This window comes from Leguminivora glycinivorella, chromosome 3 (assembly GCF_023078275.1).
Source record: "Leguminivora glycinivorella isolate SPB_JAAS2020 chromosome 3, LegGlyc_1.1, whole genome shotgun sequence".
NCBI lineage: Eukaryota > Metazoa > Arthropoda > Insecta > Lepidoptera > Tortricidae > Leguminivora > Leguminivora glycinivorella.
This window is the reverse complement of record NC_062973.1, coordinates 20,793,642-20,819,314: the sequence shown is the minus strand read 5'-3', so window position 1 is coordinate 20,819,314 and position 25,673 is coordinate 20,793,642. Positions and strand designations below refer to the sequence as shown.

Here is a 25,673-nt window from a genome sequence, read left to right as displayed (position 1 = left end):
GTCAAAGGAATCAACTAATTGCACTACTTTATGTTTAACATAAACATTATTAATAAATTAAACCTTAGTTATTCCTACATATAACAAGCACCTACCAAGAAAAGCTGTAAATATTAGTATCGAAGATGAAGACTATTTATTTAATTTTATACAGTGTAAATAAAATAAATAATAAATAAATATTATAGGACATTGTTACACAGATTGACTGAGGCCCACGGTAAGCTCAAGAAGGCTTGTGTTGCAGGTACTCAGACAACGATATATATAATATAGTGTACTGTGACTATTGCGACTGACTAAGCTAATGCGGAAAACCAGCAGGAAAGTTAAAATTTACTATTTGTAAAATTTCTGAACAACAAGGTATAGTAGAAATTATGAGGTCTTGATATTTACGTTAAAATTGTTATTTCCTCTTTAACATGTTCTTTTCAATATTTGGATAAGACAGGAGTCTCTAGAAAGGTAAATGTGGTAAAATACTTACCTTAAATTTTCTAAATTGTGTAAGTAGTTACTAATTTTGCGTTTTAGGTGCAGTGTTGAGATTGGCAGTTGCCAAAGCGGATTAATATTGAGTATTGTAACCTAGTCACGGATTTTTGTAGGTTTTTATATAAACTAAAGTTTCCGGGTTCCTATTTTCTTAATGATATTTTATACAGAGAAAATGTAGACTGAAGTATAGTGCAAATATGGAACAGCAATTCTCCGAAGTAATTTGTTTGTACATTTACCAGAGCCATCTATTAGCAGTAATGAATTAGGTACATTGTTTCGCTTTATCTTATATCTACAGAATCGGCCTCACTATTCGCTTTCATGTTTAACGTTTATTTTAATTTTTAATACCTACGTTATTTACGTTAAACTGAGCTTATTGGATTACATGAATTATATTAAGAATAATATTATTATTTGGCAATTTATTAGGTACTTTAAATTATTGAGATAAACGCCAAAGACTATTTTTATAGTCGTTTCAATTTCGACAAAATGAAAATACTTATAGGTACGTACAGAACAATATTTTCCCAAGTTCAAGTTTCTGTCTGTAAATGAGACATACCTACATTGTAGTTCACATCCTATCCATATTATGAAAAGTACCAAACGAATACATATAAAAACAGTCCCTGGCATATTCATGAACATATGTTGTTCAAGCTATCTAATTAAACTTCAATCACAGTTTACAAATTATTAAAATCATTAATGCTAAAGATAATCCTATTGGCATTAAATACAAAATTTATCCAAATCCATGAACGCACTGCATTTTTAAACAATTACAGCAAAATCGAGTACTTCGACAGAAAATGTACTTATGTGATGTAATATTTTCCATGGTACTTTTATTTCTTGAGTTCATCATACCTACCAATGTATGAATAATATGAACATTATTTGGTCTGTAGAAGTACTCGATTTGATTTTTATACCTAATTAACGAGGATGCCGCAAGTAAACACATTTGTACCAAAATTGTTCAAATTCAGCTTACGTTCATTCATGACATTAACGTTACAAAATGATACTGTTAATGCAATAATGAACCCTTAAAATGGACATATCATTGGGGGTTAACACTATTGTGAATTTTAAATGTTCAAGTAAATTTTACTTTTCACAGTGAATATACAAAACGAAATAAGAAATAACCAGTATTTTTATTTGACGACAAGACAACATTTACTAACGACCGAAATACATTTAAATAAAATCAATTAGAATAAATACAAATACAGTAGTAGGGTACTTATACTTTATCTATTTCAATGATGAACACATACAATGGCATTGTATTCTTGCACGCACATACCACTATCATAAATCTAACATTCCTTACAATTTTAAGTAGTTAATAGTTTGTGATTATGAAGATTTGATAAATAGTAAAGTTTCTTAGGATGTAGATTGATTGAATATTTGTATAGAATATGATATGTTGAGTAAATATGCATATTGCGTAGGTATTGATTATGTAGAGTTACATTTGAAAGCTCGCGAAGGCTACACTGCATTTATAACAATAAAATACACATTAATTATATTCTACAAAGCTCAAAATAACATGCTTTCTAGCTAATTGTGTTGATATTTTTATGTCAAAATCCGTTATTCATTAATTATAACATTGACTACAACATTTCAAAATATTTACCAAACTAAAACACTGCTGGAATTATAACAGAATTATAGTTAATTTAATTATCATCGCATTAACACACAGTTCATAACTAATTAATAATTATTAAAAGGTATTTGAAAACAGTTAAATTACATTAATTTGTAAAACAATATTATCATTTTAAATCTCTGTTAAACTCGTGAATTATTAACAAATGGAACTAGTAAGAGGAATATGAGTAAGAAGATAATTATAGTAGAAGAACTACAAAAGTTAGATATAGATAATCTGAGCAGGAAATTATAGAACAGAATGATGTAGAATGGAACGAAGAAGAATCTTCACAGGCTCTTGAAGGACGAGTACACTAATTCGAATCTAAGCTTAACACTAAACAAAGTCCAACAACAAATAATCGCAAATAAACGAGTACTCGCCGCACTACCCGCCGCTAGCACGTCACTAAAATGTGACAACTTGTAGCCGATGCTCCCCTACCACAGCACTGTCAGAAAAATGTGACCTGTTGTTGCTGCTGATGCCTCCGATACCTCAGGGTGGATTTCTCGGGACCCTTCTCCTGATGTTGACCCTCGTCCGCTAGCGACGACTCGACCGCTGTCGGTCGGTGAAAGAGCGCCTCATTTATTTGCGAACCCCGCGCTATGGGTCGACCTCGTGGCAAACCTCCATGTAGTCGGGGTCGTGCATGATGTCCTTTATCATGTCTTTCAGCATCGTGTACCGCGGAAACATTGGATACACTTTGGTGCTTACGTACTCCGACTGGAAAATATAATGGACAAATTTATTGAAAAGTAATTGGTCATTATTGCATTGCCTCCGGAAATATTCACTCTTTTGAATGCAGTAAAATATTTTACGGACTGGGAGATATCATTATTTTATTATAAGTCGGTACCTTTAAAAACAGAGACGCCTCCAGTGGCGCAGGCCGGATTCGAACCAGCGTCTTTAGCAATACTGGCTAACGTCATGTACCCGTAGGTACAAACAAACCTTTACCTTTGCACATATGTACAATTTGTTATATCTATTTTACTTAAATTTGATTGTACAGAACTTATATCAATATGAATTGCTTTACTCGTGGTGCTCTGAATTGTGTTCAACCTGAACGACATTCAACAAAAACTGAACCTTATCTGTCGAAAAAATGCTATGCAAAGTAGCACGGCACAGGCGGGTGATACAGAAAAGGCAGCCAACGGGCGAACAAAGCTGCCGCGCACAAAGGCCGCTTATCGCGGGAAGACGCGATTTGTATCGCGTCGTCAATGACACGTCTCTCAGGCTTAGCTTGCATTGCCTTCACTGCCGCTGTGATGAAATATTGCTCAACTAAGCTGTTGTCATTCAGCTTATTGGGAAAATATTCTATTCATCGCCTGTATACAAAGTGTATTAATCAGCTGGTCATCTCTTGCTAAATTACTTTGTTTTCGAACAAGAGAAAGTTTTAAATGACACGCTAAATCTTGACAAATGTTTACCGTTGAAGTCTGGTTAATCGGAACTTTATAAAGTTTCAGCTTGTTGACTGGTCTTCACTTGAGAGACTTTAAAAGTTTACTCATTACGGCTTCAATGCGATTTAAGTCTTAAATTACTTACCTTTAATTCTCTTATAAGATTTCTTAACCCGGTGTATTTTTTCAGGAGGCGGTACAAGTCGTTTGTCATCTGAGTATTCTCGGCTTCTATTTGGGATGTTGTCATATCTGGAAGTGGTGACAGCGTAACATTATTGTTTTATCTAATTATACTTCAGAGTTATTTTAACATGCAAAGGGACGAACAGTTTTTTGCGCAGGTATAACGACATAAGTACCTACGTTGAAAGTTAAGACTGTTTGCCATTTGACGTAGGCGGTCCTCTGTAAACAACTGTTTCGGGTTCGCCAATTTGATTGTTTACCTCGGGATCCGCAAACTCGTTCAATTTTAATTCAATTAGTTTTCCACTTGTAACTTTTTGTTCTTGCAATCAACAATCTAACGCGAGTCCCGGGTGTCGGAATGTAATTAGGCTTTGCTATTGGACCCGGGACGATCTGGTTTCTCGACAAACGTTAGAAAGCTAAAAGTTGGCCGTCGGCCAGCCTTGTTATCGGAGGCGGTTTAGGCAAATTTTTGAGCCATTATTAGACGGGGGCTTAGTTTACATCTGAGAATACATATTAAACGAAAACATTTTCCAATGTTGTACATTGTGCAATTTCTTCATTCTGAGAAACAGCGAAGGGTTTCGAAGGATCATGTTGCATTTTCGCAAAGAAAGGGTTTCACGGCATTTTAATAAATGATTTCTGAACCTAAGTAACTCAATATTCTCGGTTTCAAATTAGGAATGCTTAAAACACATTACATTAACAATATAATAAACCTCCTTCTTTATGCGCAGGCATGAAATGCTTACTCGCAAATGAAATTTAGGGCCGCAGAAAATTGCAAAACAAGAAAATACTTGGAAACTTTTATTGGTTTCTGCGTAACGTAATCCATCCGACCATCTCCATTGCGGATTTTAATTTAGTTGTGGTAATTTTTAAAGTGTATTAGAGCCTGGCTTATTCGAGACTATGCTTATGCTTATGCTTATTATCACGATAATAAAGCAAAAAAACCTTGAAATATAATTACGATGATATTGAGGGAATGAATGTTATTCCCCAGGGATTGAGAGAGGATCGTTCGACTTACTCAGAAGCTGGGATAAGCTCCCTGAGAACTATTTCTCAGTGCGGTCGCTGTATTTTACTTCATTTCAATCTTTGAATACTATTACGTGGATATGGACTTAAAATATTGTTGAATAGAATGTTCTCTTACAAACAGGTGACGTGTGTAGAAGAGATTTTAAGCTAAGCATTGGGAAACTGGAAAATAATTTGATTTTAGGTTTGGAAACCTAGGTCTAGCGACCGTACAGGTTTTAAGAGTCGTGAAGTCCATATTTTTACACTAGACTGTACAACAGCTTGATGAGAAAACTTTTCCTTTCCAAATGGGTAATTAACTAGTTTGAAACACCTACCGTTTAGCCGTTCTATCCTGTCCCTCCGATTAGCGGCCTCCTCAACCAGCTTGGACGAGATCTTCACTCCTCCTCCAACCTTCTGCCTCTTCTCTAAGATAGTGAACGCCTCGGTTTCCTACTGATAGATCTCTCAGCCTTTCTATACTGTCTCTCCGGCAGCAGGCTCCTCGGACATCTTGGACGAGGCGTTGACTCTTTCTCGTGACTTCTGCGTCTTCTCAAAGGTATCGTATGTCTCCACCCCCTACTGACAGATTGTCACTAACAACTACTCCTAGAAAACATACCACTAAGTCCTATCCTGTCCCTCCGATCTGCAGGCTCCTCGGACATCGTGGACGAGGTGTTGACTCTTTCTCCTGACTTCTGCGTCTTCTCAAAGGTATCGTATGTCTCCAGCCCCTACCGACAGATTGTCAATAACAACTACTACTAGAAAACATACCACTAAGTCCTATCCTGTCCCTCCGATCTGCAGGCTCCTCGGACAACGTGGACGAGGTGTTGACTCTTTCTCCTGACTTCTGCGTCTTCTCAAAGGTATCGTATGTCTCCAGCCCCTACTGACAGATTGTCAATAACAACTATTACTAGAAATCATACCACTAAGTCCTATCCTGTCCCTCCGATCTGCAGGCTCCTCGGACAACGTGGACGAGGTGTTGACTCTTTCTCCTGACTTCTGCGTCTTCTCAAAGGTATCGTATGTCTCCAGCCCCTACTGACAGATTGTCAATAACAACTATTACTAGAAATCATACCACTAAGTCCTATCCTGTCCCTCCGATCTGCAGGCTCCTCTGACATCGTGGACGAGGTGTTGACTCTTTCTCCTGACTTCTGCGTCTTCTCAAAGCGCAAGCTCCAGCCCCTACCGACAGATTGTCAATAACAACTACTACTAGAACACTTACCACTAAGTTTTTCTATCCTGTCCCTCTGATCAGCTGCCTCCTCAGCCGGCTTGGATGTATTGACTCCTTCTCCAGACTTCTGCGTCTTCTCAAAGGTATCGTATGTCTCCACCCCCTACCGAAAGACTATCACTAATAACTACTACTAAATCTTTCTATTTTTTATTATACTTCTTACCACTAAGTCTTTCTATCCTGTCCCTCCGATCAGCGGCCTCCTCAGCTAGCTTGGACGAGGTCTTGACTCCCTCTCCAGATTTCTGGGTCTTCTCCATAATAGCACACGCGCGCAGCACAAAAGCCGGCACCGTCTCTGCCTTCTCCTGACGAGGGATCTCCACTAAGGACCAGTATTGAGTCTCCAGACGAATGACATCCTGGAAGGAAGAAAGTAAAAAACATTAAAAAGGGGTCGTAGTACAAGTCATGAAAACAAATACTCGTAGTTAATATTAGTTCACTTGAAAAATTAGCAATTGTGACATTTGTGACCAAAGGAAACTAGTATAATTTTATCAAAGAACTAAAGACACTTTATGACTATAATCCTGATTGGGGTTGCTAATTTATCCGAATGTTCAATTATTTTTGATTTTTACTTTGGTTTTACCTAGTTTTTCGCTAAGTTACAGCTGCAGCTCAAAATTGGCACAGAAGATCATTAAGAAGATATAATGTCTAGTATAACATTTATCAATTAGCATAAAAATCACTCTTAATGAGGTTATTTATTTACGATTACGATTACGATATTTTTAGGGTTCCGTAGTCAACTAGGAACCCTTATAGTTTCGCCATGTCTGTCTGTCCGTCCGTCCGTCCGTCCGTCCGCGGATAATCTCAGTAACCGTAAGCACTAGAAAGCTGAAATTTGGTACCAATATGTATATCAATCACGCCGACAAAGTGCAAAAATAAAAAATGGAAAAAAATGTTTTATTAGGGTACCCCCCCCTACATGTAAAGTGGGGGCTGATATTTTTTTTCATTCCAACCCCAACGTGTGATATATTCTTGGATAGGTATTTAAAAATGAATAAGGGTTTACTAAGATTGTTTTTTGATAATATTCATATTTTTGGAAATAATCGCTCCTAAAGGAAAAAAAAGTGCGTCCCCCCCCTCTAACTTTTGAACCATATGTTTAAAAAATATGAAAAAAATCACAAAAGTAGAACTTTATAAAGACTTTCTAGGAAAATTGTTTTGAACTTGATAGGTTCAGTAGTTTTTGAGAAAAATACGGAAAACTACGGAACCCCACACTGAGCGTGGCCCGACACGCTCTTGGCCGGTTTTTTGTAATAAAACACTTACTTTAATGTTAGGTACATTATCTTGGACTGCATAATTTTCGGTCTAATTATCTTTGCATGCAAGAAGTCTAATAACAATGCATAGCTCGGTATCAATGTAAATGAGTAGAGTTTAATATTTATGACGGCGCTGTGACGGGAACAGATCTTGCGCATCCATCACTCGCGGCGTTACGTGATCGTATCGCCGGGAGGCTCGTTAGATCAATCTGTAGCTAACTACTTCAGTGGTAGTTTGCTTGTTATTCGTAGTTTGTCTTTGAATTGATTAACATTTTCTTTGGGTCAAAAATAAAGCCGGACGCCTTTTAATCACACATATCTGCAAACTTACAGAGGTACATGTAGATTTCGACCAGGTAAAAAAGGTACGTACATTCCATTCCACCATTGTAATCTGAGCACAATAAGTGCGTTTTCACATTATCCGATCCGATATCGGATGTCGAACCGATATCCCATACATTTAAGTCGCCATCATGGATTTTTGGCTTTGAAATCCTTCCGACATCCGATATCGGATCGGATAATGTGAAAACGCACTAAGGCGGTCCGGCTGCAGAGTATCACGCATTCAAAACTTGTTAAATTTCAAAATGGAAAAATTAAAGCTCTCTTTATTAAAATACTAAGTAGAAGCCAACAATCGGCTTTAAACTTCCGTTGAATGGAGAGTACGCCAACTAAAACGTTGTAACATAGAAAAACGACATTTAAGTAAAGCGCCAGTAACGCAGCTATTCTAATGTGACCGAGGGCCTACCGTGAAATAATTCGACGTGTTCCCTCCCTCTTTCACTTACGTAAGAATTAACAAGAGCGATAGAGACGAAACACGTCGGATGTAGACACAGTGGATCCTGTATAACTTGTGCTTTGTGCAACGAGCTTGCGGCGGAAATGCAACTTGGTTGTTATTGCTTGTCTACTCGGGTCAGCCGGCCTAGCCGATGTGACAATCGTTGACGATAATTAGCGTTAGAAATGCAGCCTGGCTCTGTCTCGCCTCTACAGAAGAGCGACACAGGGAGAGCTAGCTACGAAACGCTTGCGAATCGTAAGCGAGTGACGTTGGCTAAGGTGCCCTGGCCCCGTAGCCGAATGGCATTTCTACGACGTGAAACGAAAACGAAACGCCGCGAAAGGTAGTCTGGTTCTGTCGCGGCAATACGCAAGAGCGATAGAGATAGATATCTACTAGCGTTTCGTTTCGTGAGCGTTTGTGAATTCGGCTACGCACGCTCTACTGTAGGTGTGTGGTAAATATTGGTATTTTCTCTTGATTAAACTGTAGCCCGCGGGTAATAGTTCCCTTGTAGTGTTTGTCGAAGTGTATTACATTTTGTTATGGGCTAATGTTATAAACCAAGTGCGCAACCAACTACGCCTAAGTAAGTACATTACATCAAATGAAACGAGAAAAGTTATACCTAAACAAAATACCGTAACCGAGTGCAAGAAAATGTCGGGAAATTGGACACATATTTGTGGCGAAGTATAATTAAGTCCCCTCGAAGCGGAAAAAGTTTAAGTCACAAAATAACTTTTTTCTACTCCCGTAGTGCTATTCATCATTTACAGTGTCGTGCATAGATCTTTAAAACCCTACATAAAAGATGCCATCCCCCGCCCGGCGCCCCGCGCACCCACGCATACGATATAGCTCTTAAAGCATTGTTAGGAAGCCTTTAATAGATATAGCGGAGTTCGCGGGGCGCCGGGGGCTGGCGGCCACGCGGGGGAGTGGGGGCGGCAGGGTGAGTGCAGGAACAGAGGGGAGGCCGACAAGTCGAAATACAGGAAACAGTGCGAATTTCACGAAAGTAATTCTAGAAAACTATGAAAAACTAATTGAATGGTCGTAGAAAAAGTATTATAAATATGCAACGGTGTTTAACTGAGTCAAAAAAGCCTCGTGGCGTTTTTATTAACAATTTTCGGCTTCGCCTCAAATTGTTACTCACGCCACTCATCTTTTTTGACCTCACTTAAACGACAGTTGCATAAAATACTATTAAAAGGCCGTATCAAAACGTGCATGAGTTTTTAAAAGTGAACAATATGTCCATGTACTTAATAACCTAACCACAAAATTAAAATTTTGAACAAAACCCCCGACTGCGACATAGTGGACCGATTTTCATGAAACATGGCAAAAAACACTCCCGACTAACTCGGCTTTCAAACAAAAAAAAAACTAAATCTAAATCGGTTCATTCGTTCGGGAGCTACGATGCCACAGACAGACACACACACAGACAGACAGACAGACACGTCAAATTTATAACACCCCTTCGTTTTTGCGACGGGAGTTAAAAAAGGGTTTTATAAAACTGTTTATTAGATAACCGCTCGTGTGAACAATATTGTTTTTGTTGGTAAACAGTCTTGTTATAAACTCAATCGAGTATTCTGTATTTTCTCTTTGTCGCAGTTAACTATGGGTGGTCGGCCATTGTGTTTATAACTTCCACAGACTTTTAAAAGATCGTGATTCTGTTTATAACTTCCATTAATATTGCAGAGTTTAGATGTACTTAAAGTCCTTTGACGAAGTTTCTTTGGCTATAAATGCGAGCCCATTTCTGTAAATAACATTACTTTCCGTTAAGGTAAAATTTCATTTGGTTCCTTCGTTTTTTAGTGTTATGTGAAAAAGTTATGAGTATTACTAGCACATATTTTTACCTACATTCATTTCGTTACGTATTCTGTTGCAAAGGTGTGTCTATGGCACTGGCGCACTGGTCCCACCGCGAGCTAGTAAGCTATGAGCTATCGGCTATAAAAACGAACAAAAGATAAGCACCCCCGTGCAAATAAAAGAGACACGGCGATGTTTATAGTTACTCGCCCAGCGGTGAGCTATTAAAATCGCCGTGTCTCTTTTATTTGCACGGGGGTGCTTATCTTTTGTTCGTTTTTATAGCCGATAGCTCATAGCTTACTAGCTCGCGGTGGGACCAGTGCCTAATGGAATGGGTAACTTGATCATAGGTACCTATTGTGTTTTTACACTTTATACCAGGGTACATAACCAAATGCACATACGCTCACAACAATATCTGTTTCGTAGCTATCTATCTCTATCACTCTTGCGTATTGGCGCGACACGCCAGAGCCAGACTGCATTTCTGTCGGCCTCTGGCTTCGACGATTGCCATTTGGATACGCCGGCTGGTTCTTTAACTTATTTCGTATTTCAATAATTGTTAAGGCTAAACGCAATCGGTTAAACAGATCTAAGCCTATACCAAAATACGCTACTAAAAAAAATTTATGCAAAGATGTTCCCCTAGTTGATGTAAAATCTTCGCTGTATACGGCATCCAAGATCAAACTGTCGCGTAGCAAAGTTTCTCAAACTGTAAAAACCGCGGAGACAATATTTTCCCAACCTAATCCAAGCTATGCTCCGCTCCGCGCAATCATGTCTCAAGCTCTCAAGTGGCCAAGTTCCCTGGCCCCGAGCCAGTGGCGACAAAAACCTGGCGTGTCTTTAAATCTCCTTCAGAATGGTATTATAGCCTGATAGTCTTCCAGTTCGCTCGGATGGTCTTGTAATGTTGTAAAAATGTTTTCACAAAGCCTACAGAGGGTGGTTGTTTCAGTAGGTCTGACTATACGGGTACTTGAATTAGATACTTAAAGCAATAAACACTTGTGACATGATGTGCACTTTGTATCCAAGTGAGGAAGTTAAATTTTCGCTGATTGCACTAATTGTATGCATTACAACAACCTAGTGCGATTGGGCATTTTCGCGAATATTTAAAACCTTTTCATATTTTTGAAGAGGTGTGAATTTTTCCATTTTTCCTTTAATTTAAAAGTATGTAATATCACTCGCAGACGTTTCTGATAAAAGATAAAGATAAAAGATAAAAGACATTTATTCATGACGATCACATAACATGTACGGACATGTACAGACATCAAACATAAAATGGCAAAGAACAAAATGACATAAAAGTGTTCATCACGAAATGGACCCAACCATGCAGACCCATGGAATGGGTCTGCATGATAAAAACAAATTTATTTAAAACCTTTTTTTTTAAATAGGTAAATTTAATGTTTTTCCTACTCAGAATCACGAGCCCTTTCATTTCGACGGTTACTAGGTAAAAAAAGCGTCCTTAATTTAATTTTTCCACTTCGATACCATTTTTGAAACACTTTGTACAGCGGTTACAACGTGGAAAGTTTGCAAAATAATAGAAAATGTTGGGACCATTTTTTTGTCTCTTGTTTTTTGTCCTGGGGTCCGAAAGGGCTCGTGAGTCGTGATTCTGAGTAGGTAGGTAAAACATAAAATTTACCTACCTTAGAAAAAATATTTTTGGTGATTGTTCTTGCGAAAATGCCCAATCTCCGAAAAGAACGCAAAAAAACAAATACATACTTTTTTATTAAGAATTAAAATTGTTCACCCCAAATTTCTCAAAGGTAAAAAGTTTCAAAAATTCATAACTCGAAAACAACAAAAAATCGGCTAACATACGTCTCAGGGTTTGGACCGCCCAGTATAATACATATGTAAATAGGAAGAAGAAATTTATTAAACGAGTAAATAATTAGGTTGAATCCAAAAGGCGTGAGATTAAAATTTTCTTCCATAGCATTTATAAAACTTATTTTACGTATAACGATATATTGAACTTAACTAATCCATTTTGTTCCTAAAACTGCTTATAAACGAATTCATACGGTTCACTGAAAAAAACACTAGAAAATCTATGAAACAATAACACCGGAACTATAGTCTATTTTCCAAGAGAAAATCAATTGCCTGGCAAAGGAAATTAAAGTCTAGCGGTAGAAAATTTATTGCCCGTCGGTAATTTTTGTCGGCAGACAATCTCCCATGTGTTTTGATAAGTTAGAGTACGGGAAATGAAGCGAGAATGGAAGGATCAGTTGTGTCGATCATTTGATAAAACCTGGCGGGTGCTTCTGTACAAAATTTTATAAAAATATTCAGCGGGAAATGTGGCTTACCAATCTCACCATCATAAATGGCTCTTATGCTGTTCATTTGATAAAAGGAAGAATTTCAGTTGGAAGTTTAGATGAAAACGCCTTCATTGCACTTCGAGCATAAGACGTTTTTACACTACATATCATGTTTGAAACATCTTCTTACGTAACGAAAATCGACTAAAAATACTTGTTTTTATATTGTTACTAATGTTACTATTAAAAAAAACTGCGTGTATTTTATAACGAATTAAAGATAACTCTACTTGCTGATAAAAAATAAACAATCCGAAGGGTAAATAACGACTAAAGTATCGAATGAACATTGTCGTGGCCGCAATTCGTTTCGACCATTGTTGCTTTTCGCCTTTTAAAATGGACTGTAATGAAGATCGTTAGACCCTCATAAACTGGAATTTTAAGAGCAAAGGTTTAGTGCCGTTTTATTGCACTAGTGCTGGAATCTCTGCCGCTTGATGATCTAGATAAAAGCCGTATTTACTTTCTTGTTAAATTTGAAATAGGTACAGTCAAACAATTTGAATGCTAAGGCGCTCTAGAACCATGTCTTACTGATACCGTGCTTTATTTGGCTTAGATGTTATTAATAAGTTGACTGTACCAAGTAAGAAGTGTAAGAACAAGGCATTTCGCTCGTTTTGGACCAGAACGTGCAACTTGTGGAATGAACTACCTTCTAAGGTGTTGTGTTTGAGCTATGTTTTATATATTTATAAAATTATGATCTAAATTACGCGGATTTTTGTTCTTGCTGTTAATCTATAAAATGCTTTTTCTAGTGCTGCTTTGGCTGAAGTTACATTTATTTACAAAAAAAATCTAATAATTAGGTATTATCTTTGTTTTTATTGTCTACTAACTACCTACTCTAAACAAACTTTCTAACCATAAAAACCGTAAATAATATGAGTAATATGACTATTTGAATATACTTTAAAGGAACTTAAACACTCGACAAATTATCGTAAAAGTATTCTGCACTAATTGCTATTTCAGAAGCTAGCAACGTTGTGTTGGCACAGTAAAGTAGTTCTGGCTGGAACAATACACGTCTCAAATTACTAGAAGCTTCGAACACTATAGGACAAAAATACATACATCATAAGGAAAGAGAAAATAGCAGTCTCTAGGTAGACAAGTACTTTGATATTTGATATGGGTTCGAAACATGGTTTAAATATGTTTGACTAACAGAATGCATTTTAAGCTCGTACGTACAAGTTTGAGGTCGTACGAAAGAAGTCAGTAACAATAGTTACAAGTATTTTGAATACACTGCAATATACCTAAGTAGAGTAATGTAATTAACTGTTGTGTTTTGTGTCTCGCTTACATCAAGAAGAGTTGATGCATTCGCTTAGCGAATAGGTAGGTACCTATGTAAGGTACAGCGGGATATTTCGACTGAAAAAAATACGGGAAACTACGGAACTCTACACTGAGCGTGGCCCGACTCGCTTATGACCAGTCTATTTTTTATTTTTTGTGAAACTATGGAATAAATAGCGTAAGCTGAAGATGCATTTTTGATTCACAGCTCAGCCACCGTGCACCGGTGGGATTCGTCACGTTTCCTTTATAAGCAACGACCACCTATGTTAAGGCACTTACATATATCCTATTTCAAATTTTCACGATTTTTACACATTATACATTTTAAACGGCAATGTTTCAATCGCGCACCTTATATATTAAGATGAGGGCAAATGCAACTAATCCATTATTTCCATGTTTTACAACGTTTGCATTATTAATTAGACTGTCCACTGGTTATATATAGCACGCGTGTTCAGTGGATACATTGTGTAACTCAACTTAAGTAATAGTGTAATAATGAAAGAATGGATCAGGTACAATGGCCCCCCAGTCGGGATTTGCCCCGCTGCACCTTATATCAATGTCAAACTCATGAAGGCTACATATCAAGTAAATAGTAGTAGAATTTACACCCTACAACAATACCCTTCGGCCGTTAGCCAAGAAATAACAAGGCCGAGCTCGCATATTAGGTTCTGGAGAATTTCATTTCGTAATAAATGGTGGTCTTTAGGCGCGAATCATTTTATGTAACACTGCAAAATGAGTTTGATATATTTTAGACATTTCAGTGTCTACATTGAAGCAGTGACTTATTGATATTCCACGGATAATGTGTCGTTATTGTACGCATGCATGCATGTCGTTATGCATATTTCATAAATACAGAAAATGCCCTTTTAATTGGTACAGTAAGAAAAAATATAACAGTAAATTAAAATTATCTCAACTATCTCAAGCAGAAAACTCTGTATCTAAAAGATTTATTTTTCTCTTACAACTATAAATAGAGGTAATCGTTAGGCATCCCTTAGTAATCCCATAAAATATGACAAGTTTTTTGTCCTGATTGATGGCTATTATTTTTGAAAAGAAAAACACTGAAATTGTTTTTAATCGCCTGGACATTAATGTCCATATGATCACAATGAGATTCATCTGATCATGCATTCACGCATCATCAAAACCAGTTCAAAAGGTCCTTCTCACGCCGATAAATAATTCACAAGGGACTTTCGTTCCGCGCCGCCATATTTACAGTCAGCAACCAAGCTGTGAATACAAAGTGCCACAAATATGTATACACACCCGCCTTGGCTGTATTCATAGCTTGGTTGCTGACTGTACTGACTGTATGAGTATATGAGCCCGGAGATTGTTGGGTTTACACTGTTATGCAAATGCATTCCTTTATTGCACACGGTGTTTGTGGCCCGATTAAATTAAGCCCAGGGGGGTTCTTAGTAAGTGATTGCCAGTCTTAGTAATTAGGATATTGGAGAGCAAACAAACGTAGCACTAATAGTGTTGCTGCTACAAATTAAACAGGATGCATAACATTGTACTGTTTAATTTCTGGAGCAGTTGGAATGATGTGTCAGTTTATATGTTGACGTAGGGAACAAATCAAATTATGTTATTAAATATTTTTTGATTTGTTTTTAGTAGTAACACTACTGATATATAAATTATAAACTGAAATAAATACCACACACTAAAGAAAAAGTGATCAAGCCCATCGGCGGCAAAGCCGGGAATCGCACCCGGGTCTCCAGTTATCGCGGCTGACTTGCTAAACCACTACACCACCCCGACCGCCGGCGGTTCGATTCCCGGCTTCGCCACCTGTAGGCTTGATCGCTTTTTCTTTAGTGTATGGTAGGGTATAAACTCGCTTCATTCGGTGACACGCCTAATTCGGTGAAACAACTAAAAATCGTCTTTCGGAATAGTGCTTCAAAGTTTGTATCACCGAATTTGGGACGCAACGTGTGTCAGCACTTTCGCCACTTCGCATATTGGCCGTACCGCGAGAGTGGCACGGGCGGCGGCTGAGTTAGCTGCAGCTCGCAAGCGGGAGAAGTACGCGATCCTTGCGAACTACTTGTTTATCCCGCTTGCAGTGGAAACTACCGGTTGCTGGTGTGCGGAGGCCAAAGTGTTTTTCGGGGAGGTGGGAAGACGCTTGAGGGAGAGGGGTCTGGATCCTCGCTCTGGGACCTTCCTGATGCAAAGGTTATCCATCGCGGTTCAACGCGGTAATGCGGCAAGCGTTATGGGTACCTTTGCATCGGGAGGCTCACGGGGTCTTGGTAGGTTAGGTTTAATTATGTATCTGTGTATGTTTTTGTGTGTGTGTAATTAGGTTAGATCTAGTTTTTAAGTGCTTGCATGTATTTGCTGATTTTGAATTGTTTTAGCTTTTGGTTTTTGGTAAATAAAATAATAGTTACTAAGAAATGTAATATGAACTGTAGACCATTAAAGCTGTTCAGAACTAGGAAATTATTCAATAAGATCATTGTATTTCTTGATACACATAAATACGTATCTGTATTTTTTTTCAGAGTATAATTTGTGTTAATTTAATAATAATTCCAGGAAGCGAAACGAAATAACCACAAAACCCTCTTAAAAGCCTTTGCACATGTTTCGGCTTTCCGAAAGATTCGTGGTTTTTCAGCGAAGGAAAACATTAAATTAATATGAGCTCTCTGGGGAAGGCCGGGTCAACCAGCATTTCAGGCCGATTCTGATACACTAATATCATTAGGACAACTGAAGGATCATGACGTGTATCCCGCTCATCCTTGCCCGCAACTGTATTGGCACGAGTGAGACGGAGCGACGAGCAAGTCGGATATCGTTTTGATGGTGTTGTTGTTGTATTTCCTCTTCCCTAGATTTACGAGTTCTCTGTCACGTGCTGGGGTAATTTCGTTGCAATGTCAATAAAAGGTTTATTTTCTTGGAGTACTCGTGTAGAAACTAGAATTATGTGTTAGTATATAAACCAAAATTTACGACTATGTCTAAAGCAGTATAATATGGATCAAGTGAAACATTTCCCTGAGGTGTATCCAGTGGACGTCACAATAGCTTACGCTTTTTAACTATAAAACTCCCGTGAGACTCAAACATATGTATTTAAAAATATTTTAAGCGGGTTTTAAGATTACGCTTCGTAAGCGTCAAAAAAAAAGCTAGCTAGCTCTCCCTATTGCTCTTCTGTAATGGGGCGAAACAGCCAGTCTGCGTTTTGATCGCCACGTAGCGTCAAAGATTGTCACTTCGGCTAGGCCAGCTGACATACCAATATCTAATACATGAACATATTCAGTGCCGCTGACTCGATATAGAGTCCTCTGTTCCTAGCTGCTTTTGCTACGTACCCTTTTCCTCATTTTATCGACTACGCTCGTAGACTCTCGCTCGCAGACTGCTTGCCATAAGAATGCTTTGACAAGTTATTACTGCTATTAGTGTATTGGAAATATACTACAAAATCAAACAAATCTCATCGTTACGGCAACCGGTAAGATCGGGACTCTGCTTAAATTTTGACAAAATTTGTAAATATTTCATATGGATCCATTAGACTTCAACAAAACTTTCTCAGGATAATCCCTAATTCAAACGATGCAATTAAATAAGTAATAACAAATGTAAATTTGATCTTCAAAGTAAACCAAATGATAACTATTGATTTTATTTAGTTTTTTAAAATTCGATGTAATAAATATCTTTTCTATCAACCTTTAGAAATTCACTTAGCACAAGGACGTAATCCGATCTTGTGGTAATGGCCTTTATCGATACTACACAATTCGTCAACGTAGGTAAGCGTCTTCGTCCATCCATATCCATTTAACCGGCGGTAGTAGATTGAGGCGAGTGATCTTTCCTGATTTTATCGTAACCTTTATAGACTCGTTACGAAAGAGGATTGAATTGACAGGAATAATCATTCCAGAAGTTATAATACATGAAATAAAATGTTAATAAAATGCATAATAATCTCAATAAAAAGTTTGGATTTTCTTCTTCTTCTTCAGGCCTTAAGTATTTCCATATAAAATTTGGAGTTGGCTGCCCTAGTCCTGTCTCCAGAATGGTATTTTCTGGGTCGTCTCTGTGTTCATGTTGGATATTAATTATTTTTGTAATTATTACTTATTTGTTATTTTAAACGAAAAAATATTACAGGAAGTGCTGAATATTGTGTTCAAGAGTTCAAGAAAGTATACATTTAACAATCTTAAAAGATAATCGTTTATACGGACGATATTTTCTTTTATCTTCATATGAGTAACCGGTCAAAACGTCCATAAGGCAAGCGATTTAGTAGGAGGTAGGGCATAGAGTAGGAGGTAGGGCATAGCGAATGATATTCCGCTTTGTGTGGTAGGGCACAGCACAGCGGATATCGTCTCGCTCGAATCTAGAGCAGAGCCCAACTGGGGAAGTACCTCCGCCTTACAGAAGACCGCAGCCAAATAGCACTAGACCCTACTCATAGTGTTGTGTTCCTGCCGGTGAGTAAGGCTGCCAGAGCTCAACGAGGGTGCGGTGTGCTGATGACGGGAGGACTTACGGAACTAACTTGTTCCGTCTATTGTCCTTTGAGTCGTCGGCAACCCGAACCCTCCTTGGAACTTGTACACTCCTTTTTGCTGTGTACTTAACACAGCAAAAGGGAGTGTACAAGTTTCTAATGGGGTGGCAACGCGCATGTGACACTGTTTGAGTTGCAGGCGTCCATAGGTTACGGTGACCGCTTTACATCAGGCGGACCGTATACTTGTTTGCCACCGACGTAGTATATAAAAAAAAAAAGCGACAAAGTGGGACGTTTTCATGGAAAATGACATAATTATACGATATGATAAAGATAAATTTAAATAGATCATTCGTCCGTGATTTTATCACAACCTTTAGAGGGTCTTTCCGAAAAAGGCTGGAATTGACGGGATTCATTGGCTTAATACAATTTGTTTTCATGATAATCTACTTATTATGATTACAATTTACAATACATTGAGGCCTATAACTTATCTGCTGCCTTTGTACTTATCACAAATGGAAATTTCGATTACTTTATGTTTTACTGGCTTTGAAAAATTATGCGTTCCAGAAAAAAATAATGCTAAAGGAACTAGGAAAAATGCTAAAGAATACTTACCTAATAAAAAAGACCTTGAAAGGAACGAAATCTTATTAGACAGAAAACATTAAAAATAACGTTTTTACCAAAACCCTTTTCAAACAAGTGTAGAAAATAATCAGTTTCCCAAGGTATGCGCATAGAATACATTAGCATACTACAAAACCGTGGAACAATTATTTATTTTGTTTCGGAAGAGGAAAATACTTATAGGAATTTAGGTGGTAGATGTAAGTGGAAAGGCTTCTACGTGACCCGTGCGGCAATAGCGGCTTCTTCACACTTTCGTGTTCTTTTTTATGATATAGGTAAAACAGCCTACGCGATTTTTGCTGTCTACATGGACAACTGCAAAGCCAGAAGAGCTGGAAGGGCTTCGCCGGCTTCTAAAATGATGGGAGCACCTCTTTACGCTCTTTATTTTGAATTTATTTTTTGCATTATGTGATCTGTGCCGAATGCCGGGATAACGAAAAGAGGATGATGATCTGTAGGTTATGACAATTTTTCTGACCATCGTAAGACAACAGAACTAAATTCAATCATTTTACTGAAGAGTGTAAACGCGGTACTACGCGGCATCTGAGCACGTCCCTGCTACCCCCTAACTCAGTTACATTTCTACCCAATTACAGATGTTCGAAAGAAGGCGTGTAAAGCGGCAATATCTATCTAACTTTGGGGCGAACTAACTGAATTATATTAGTATTCTTGGATGGGTTTCATAAGTACTGCAAGATTGCTTTGATGTCACTTTGAAAAGAAAGTTTAACGATATTTTTATTTTCGAGAGAAACTGACGTTGAATATCAATTCGATCATTTACGAATACCTACTGCTAAGTCGAAGTTTTGTCGATAAATCTTGGATAATGCCAGATTCAGATTGTTCTTTTAATGCTTTGTTTCATCTGACTTATTATGAATAAATAATAAATATAAAGGTCTCAGGATTTTGTTATAAGACTTATAAGTTTACTTAACGTTGTTGTTTAGCTTTCAAAGTTTTATTCATAAATAATATTTCTATATCAAATAGGTAATTGTTTTTCCATTTAGCATACATATTTTTCAAAATCTGACCGATTCTTTGTCTATTTTCCATCCTTTACTCCTTCACCGTTTTTCTAATCTTACATTTTATGTACGTAAATAACTAAACTACGAGTAAATAAATAACCGCCTCAATATCCAATAATGCAGACAAGCGTAATTCAATTAACACTTAATAGTCCGAACTAAAAATAAAATGCTAAGAGAACATCACAAGCAGTAGCACTGCCTCCGCCTGTCTCTGCGTTATTTAATTGTATCAAGGAATTAGCGGCTATGCGCAGATAATTAAATTCTGTACACAACTATACACAAGAGATACTTATTACAGCTGAATAGTCGATGTGTATGGAAATTTTGACTAAGGTACCTCGTTTTAGTAGCTGCAGTGTGGATAAAATGTCTTAGGGAATTGAGATAGTTGTTTAGGATATTAGGTATATTTAGATGGATTTTTAAACGAATGATCAAGCAGAATCTACTTATACAATCTTTATCACGCATTACTTTTCCGGGTAGTGGTAAGGCCCAGCTCTCCAAGTCTCCAACATCGGATTTCACCTTACAAATTACAATCTGTCACAACATTCAGATTAGATTAATATTGAGAGTGGGCTTGCACATTAGCCAACAACATTGTGACCCACTGACCACGGTCAAGTCTTCAATCTTTTCGTGAGCCAGATTAACAAGTTCGTCGGCCAGTTTGGAAACTTGTGCTTGGTAAAGTTTTCTCTTACCTTGATCATGACCTTCAGCATCGCGTATCTGGTGAACAGGTTCCGCTGCGCCTTGGACTCGTTGTAGCGCGTCATCAGCGTCACCAGCGCCTTCTTGGCGGTGTCATAGTTCTCGTCCAGCCGTATCCGCACCATGCGCAGCCGCTCGTTCGTTTCTATCACCTCCTCTTTCGTCTGCCCGCCTGGTACAAATGAAAAAATATTCATCATTATTGTACAGACTTTTATCTAAATATAGTCATTGTTAATTTTATTGTACCCATGCATATTATTTTACTACTACTATCTACAGTATTTAAACTAATTTCCTTCAACAGCACCTATATACCTCACAACTGGACGGCTGCAGGCTATTCTCATAAAAGGATTCAGAAACAATTTTAACTCAATACGGACTGGAGACTTGAGACGCACAACGCACACGATACAAAGTTTTGAACTTCTTTGTATGTGAAGGTTCTTTAAAGATTAAAGAACGGCTGTTAGTCACTTTACTCTGAGAAGCTACTTAGATTCATGGATATGATTTTCACTGGTTAACTTGGTTAAATATCTTTAAAAAATAAACTTCTCAGGGCCCAGTTTTGAATTCAAAGCCGGTTAATTAATTAAAAATGGCATATAAATTTGGCGTAAAATAATGAGAAAGCACCACTTAAATCACGACAATAATAGCCCATTTATGGTTCTTCCTTTATGATAGGTGAGCCAGAATTATTGACCTATTTGAATGTGGTGGCCATTAAAAAAATTAATACCTGCCAGATCTACCTAACCGATTTAGTAGTTTTATAGTTGAAACTTTGAAAGTAATCTCCCTTTGGCTTTTATACCTACATAATTCGGTACCTGTTTATATTATCACGAACCTTCTAGGGCAGAATGAACCAGAATCCCGAATTTGAACAAAGTAATTTATCAAAACGTTTCACGTCAGTCTGCTGAAACATTGGACATTAATCACTGATAGGATCGCCGGCGAACAAATAAATGCAATTCTGACTGACGTGCCGCGAGCCTGCAGTTGCCACTGTTTCCAGTTCTGTGATACAATGCTAAATCCATACTAATATTATAAATGGGAAAGTGTGTGTGTCTGTTTGTTTGTCCGTCTTTCACGGCAAAACGGAGTGACGAATTGACGTGATTTTTTAAGTGGAGATAGTTGAAAGGATGGAGAGTGACATAGGCTACTTTTGTCTCTTTCTAACGCGAGCGAAGCTGCGGGCAAAAGCCAGTGATTTAATAAGTGGAGTCAGTGGAGACTTGGACAGAAATCAATGGATGTATTAGCATTCCGGTTAGAGCGGACCACAACGCAATTCACAGGGGACAAACTTTACATATCTCTTTCTTTCTTCCTTGGGTATTTATTTAATTTAATCAATTATCAGTAAACCTGCAAGGTATGAAAGGATCGGAGATACGGCTAATGAATTGGCGGACTTACGCAGGCCACTCTGGCTACTAATCAATGGCGGCGTTAACATTCCAGTCAGGGCGGGTCGCAACCCACAGAGAATAGATGTGGCATATCACTTATTTTCTGTCTTGGTTACTTATTTAAACATTTATGAGTAAACCTCCTGGAAGGTGTAAATGGTAATACCGACTACGGAGACACGGCTATTAGGTGGACTCGCGCAGGCCTCTCAGACAAATAGAGGCGTTAAGATTCATGTCAGGGTAGGCCGCCGCAATCCAGGAGTTTGCTTGGGGACAGGCGTGTGTTGGTGTTTTCTATGTTAAATATTGGGGACACCTCACACAGATCAACTTAGCCCCGAACTAAGAAACATAGGTACTTAAATAGATAAATACATACATAGAAAACATCCATGACTCAGGAAGAAATATCTGTGCTCATCGCACAATTAAATGCCCTTACCGGGATTCGAACCCAGGACCACGGCTCAGCAGGCAGGGTCGACTACCGACTGAACCAGACCGGTCGTCAATGTTGTATTTGTAGGTTTATTAATTTAATCGCAAAATATGAAAACGCTCTAACGGACGCCATTTGTTCATTGATAAAGCCGTTTCTCCCCAGCTGCGGACCCGCCGAATCTCGCCCTTACCGAATTCCTAACAACGGTCTACACGGCTGTTCTTCTAACTGAATTCCGTGTAAGCTGATGGAGCGCTTTGATGGGAGGATAGAACTAACACGGTTCGAGGTTAACGAGTGATTACCATTTCTTATAACCTTTACTGGCTTCTCGCGACTTTATGTAAGTCTTTTGTATCTTTTTACTGTAAATAAATTCGCTTTGTATTTGTAGTTTTATATTGTATGTTTTAGAGTCTTCAGAATGGAATAAATGGTAAACGAAAGATAGCGAGTTCGTCTGCGTAGAATAATATATTTCGTAATAAAATAACTAAGGTATCTAACCTGCGTGTGAGGTAGAATATATGACAAATATTATGTTTTTTTTAAATAAATAATTTAGATTTAATATAATTCATTATGGCTTATTAGACCGTAAGTGTGAAAAGTACGGGTATACCCTACATTTAAAAATTTGTAGAGGTTAACAATTTTTATAACTAGGTCCAAATTTCAAATCGATAGCACATACCTATAACAGGATTGCAATTCTATTCCATGCAGCAATACTTTAGACTAGAGTACAATGCAGTTTGATGATGAAGTTCCAGAAGTACTAACAAAGTAGGATGAAGTTCAAATGAGAAATTGAAAGAACTTTCTGAAACAAAAGATCGTCTTATACTGCGTGCTGTTCAAGTAAGGTTGCTTTTTGACTTCCTACAAACTTTGGATCTAAAGTTTGAAGTGCAGATTCAACTTGTTACTTGAACCTTTTAGAACCCTTTTAGCTTGAAAGTGTTGGTACTTAATTTGATTTCTTTCTTTATGTAGGAATTTTGCTCGCTCATCTAATACGGTTTGTCTCGCGTAGCTTGTAGTCGCTCCTATATTTTTTGTGTTGTCAAGTAATTCGACTGGATATAGGTATTAATCATATAGCGAATGAGATGTAGTCCCAAAATGTAATAGGTATGACGAACTTATATGTAATCTTCTAAGCAATAATTCCACCTACTAAAAGCTATCATTATAAAGGAATGCTTGAATGTAAGTAAAATTCGGATTCTAAAATTTTAGCGAAAAGCAGAACACACCTTGCTGCCTAAAAAAAACATTTTGCAAGGCATATTATGCGAAAAATTTAAAGGGTCTTTAGCGTTATGATATTTTTTTTTCTAGCCTGTAATTGTGGCCCACTGCTGGGCAAAGGCCTCCCCTTTCTTCCGCTATGATAATAATACACCAAAATTCCAATGAGATAGTTCTTAGCACACAAAGGCCAATCCTTTTTTTAATTCGAATTGCCATTGCCGACATTCTCGTCTAGCCGAATCGGTCTGCCAGGTAGGTAGGATAGTTGAACTCAGCGGCGATCATGATTCACAGCTGACTCACGTAGCAGACATAACTTGACTAGATAAATAGATTTAAATAACTAATACAACTTACAAAGAATGAAGTACCGACCTCACATAACGTGAGATAAGGGTAGGAAGAAGAAAAATGACTGGAACTTACTGGAAGCCCCCTCGTCCTTCACGTCTTGTACAATGCGGCGGACGCTCTGCGTGAACTTCCCCACAAGGTTGGTGCTTGCTGCAACAAAGAAAACAATATATTAGTTACATTTCGTCAGAGAAGTAGAAATCTTAATAGAGCTAACAAAATGATGATGATCATTGATCACATTTAATGTGTGTAACTGCCTTCTCGATGTAGGTATTTACTGCACGCAATTTGATAACATCAAGCATTGTTACGGCTCGCAAGAGATTTGACATATATTATAATTTGTATAAGGTACAGTCTCGACTAGGGGGCAATTTAAAGTCACACACAGGTCGAACGCGATTAATTAACATTATTTTTCCCTTTTTTCCCAACGTTTCGGCCAGGTTGCACTGGCCGTGGTCGCGGAAGACCACGCAACCTGGCCGAAACGTTGGGAAAAAAAGGTAAAAATAATGTTAATTAATCGCGTTCGACCTGTGTGTGACTTTAAATATGTGTACAAAGCGCGAGAACTTAAAGTGTTATAGGGGGCAATTGTAACTGATCCATTTTTTCCATTATGACACTATGATGTTGAGTTATATTTACCATACCATATATAACCGGCGGACAATTTATTTAATAATGCAAACATTGTAAAACATGGAAAAAATGGACCAGTTACATTTGCCCTCCACCCCCCGCCTCGGGATTTTCCCCGTTGTTTTTAATGCATAATAGTAATATATTTTAGTGAATAGCATAATAGTGCTCTAGTAAATCAACTACATGGGGACCATGAAAAATAGTAGATTGTGTAACAAATGAGATATTCACGGCGAGGGTGTGCATTGAATCCTAAGGATTCTATAATTCTTCTCGCTCCGTTCGGGATTCAAAAGTGGAATCCCCTTTACGATGGTGATGTGAAAAGAATAATTCTTCATGGGGATAGTCAGATAAACGGCAGTGTTGTGGAAGTTTTTAGAAGTCTGAAATATACTAGATAAGCGCTTTGTCTAAGTGGTACAAGTATGTAAGTGGTAAGTGGTAGTGTAATATTTATAATATTATTAATAAAATGTCTATGTCTATGTCTATGTCTATGTATATTCCGTTGCCACATTTCGCAGGAACTCTTTGCTGCTGTCTATTTCATTTTAAATTCTATCTCCCTAGAGAATATATTTTTAGCATACAGCGTTGTTGGTGCAGCGTACCTCGACTAGTCGTGTAAAAACCAAATCCGGTATTCAAGGAAAGGTATCTTCAATGTTATGGCATTTATTTTTCAGAACCTACCTACGACTCTAACATAGTAAAATAATGAAATTGCTCCGACAAAATGTACTACTAACCAACTCATTTATAGTCATACATACTAGATTTTGCCCGCGGGTCGCTCGCGTTAGAAAGAGACAAAAAGTAGC

The 25,673-nt window shown here is 37.8% G+C and overlaps 1 protein-coding gene across 2 annotated transcripts in view; it reads right to left on the bottom strand.

Moving 5' to 3' along the window:
- Positions 1–2,376: 2,376 nt before the first annotated feature.
- The window catches only part of LOC125224806, a 256,234-nt gene continuing 232,937 nt past the window's right edge, over positions 2,377–25,673 (bottom strand). For both annotated transcript variants that reach the window (XM_048128269.1, XM_048128271.1), the window contains exons 2-6: positions 24,271–24,348; positions 20,700–20,881; positions 6,288–6,486; positions 3,770–3,876; positions 2,377–2,920 (exon numbers count right to left, since the gene is read on the bottom strand). In XM_048128269.1, coding sequence (XP_047984226.1) covers positions 2,798–2,920; positions 3,770–3,876; positions 6,288–6,486; positions 20,700–20,881; positions 24,271–24,348 — 689 coding nt within the window. In that variant the 3' untranslated portion in view covers positions 2,377–2,797. The remainder of the gene's footprint in view (positions 2,921–3,769; positions 3,877–6,287; positions 6,487–20,699; positions 20,882–24,270; positions 24,349–25,673) is intronic.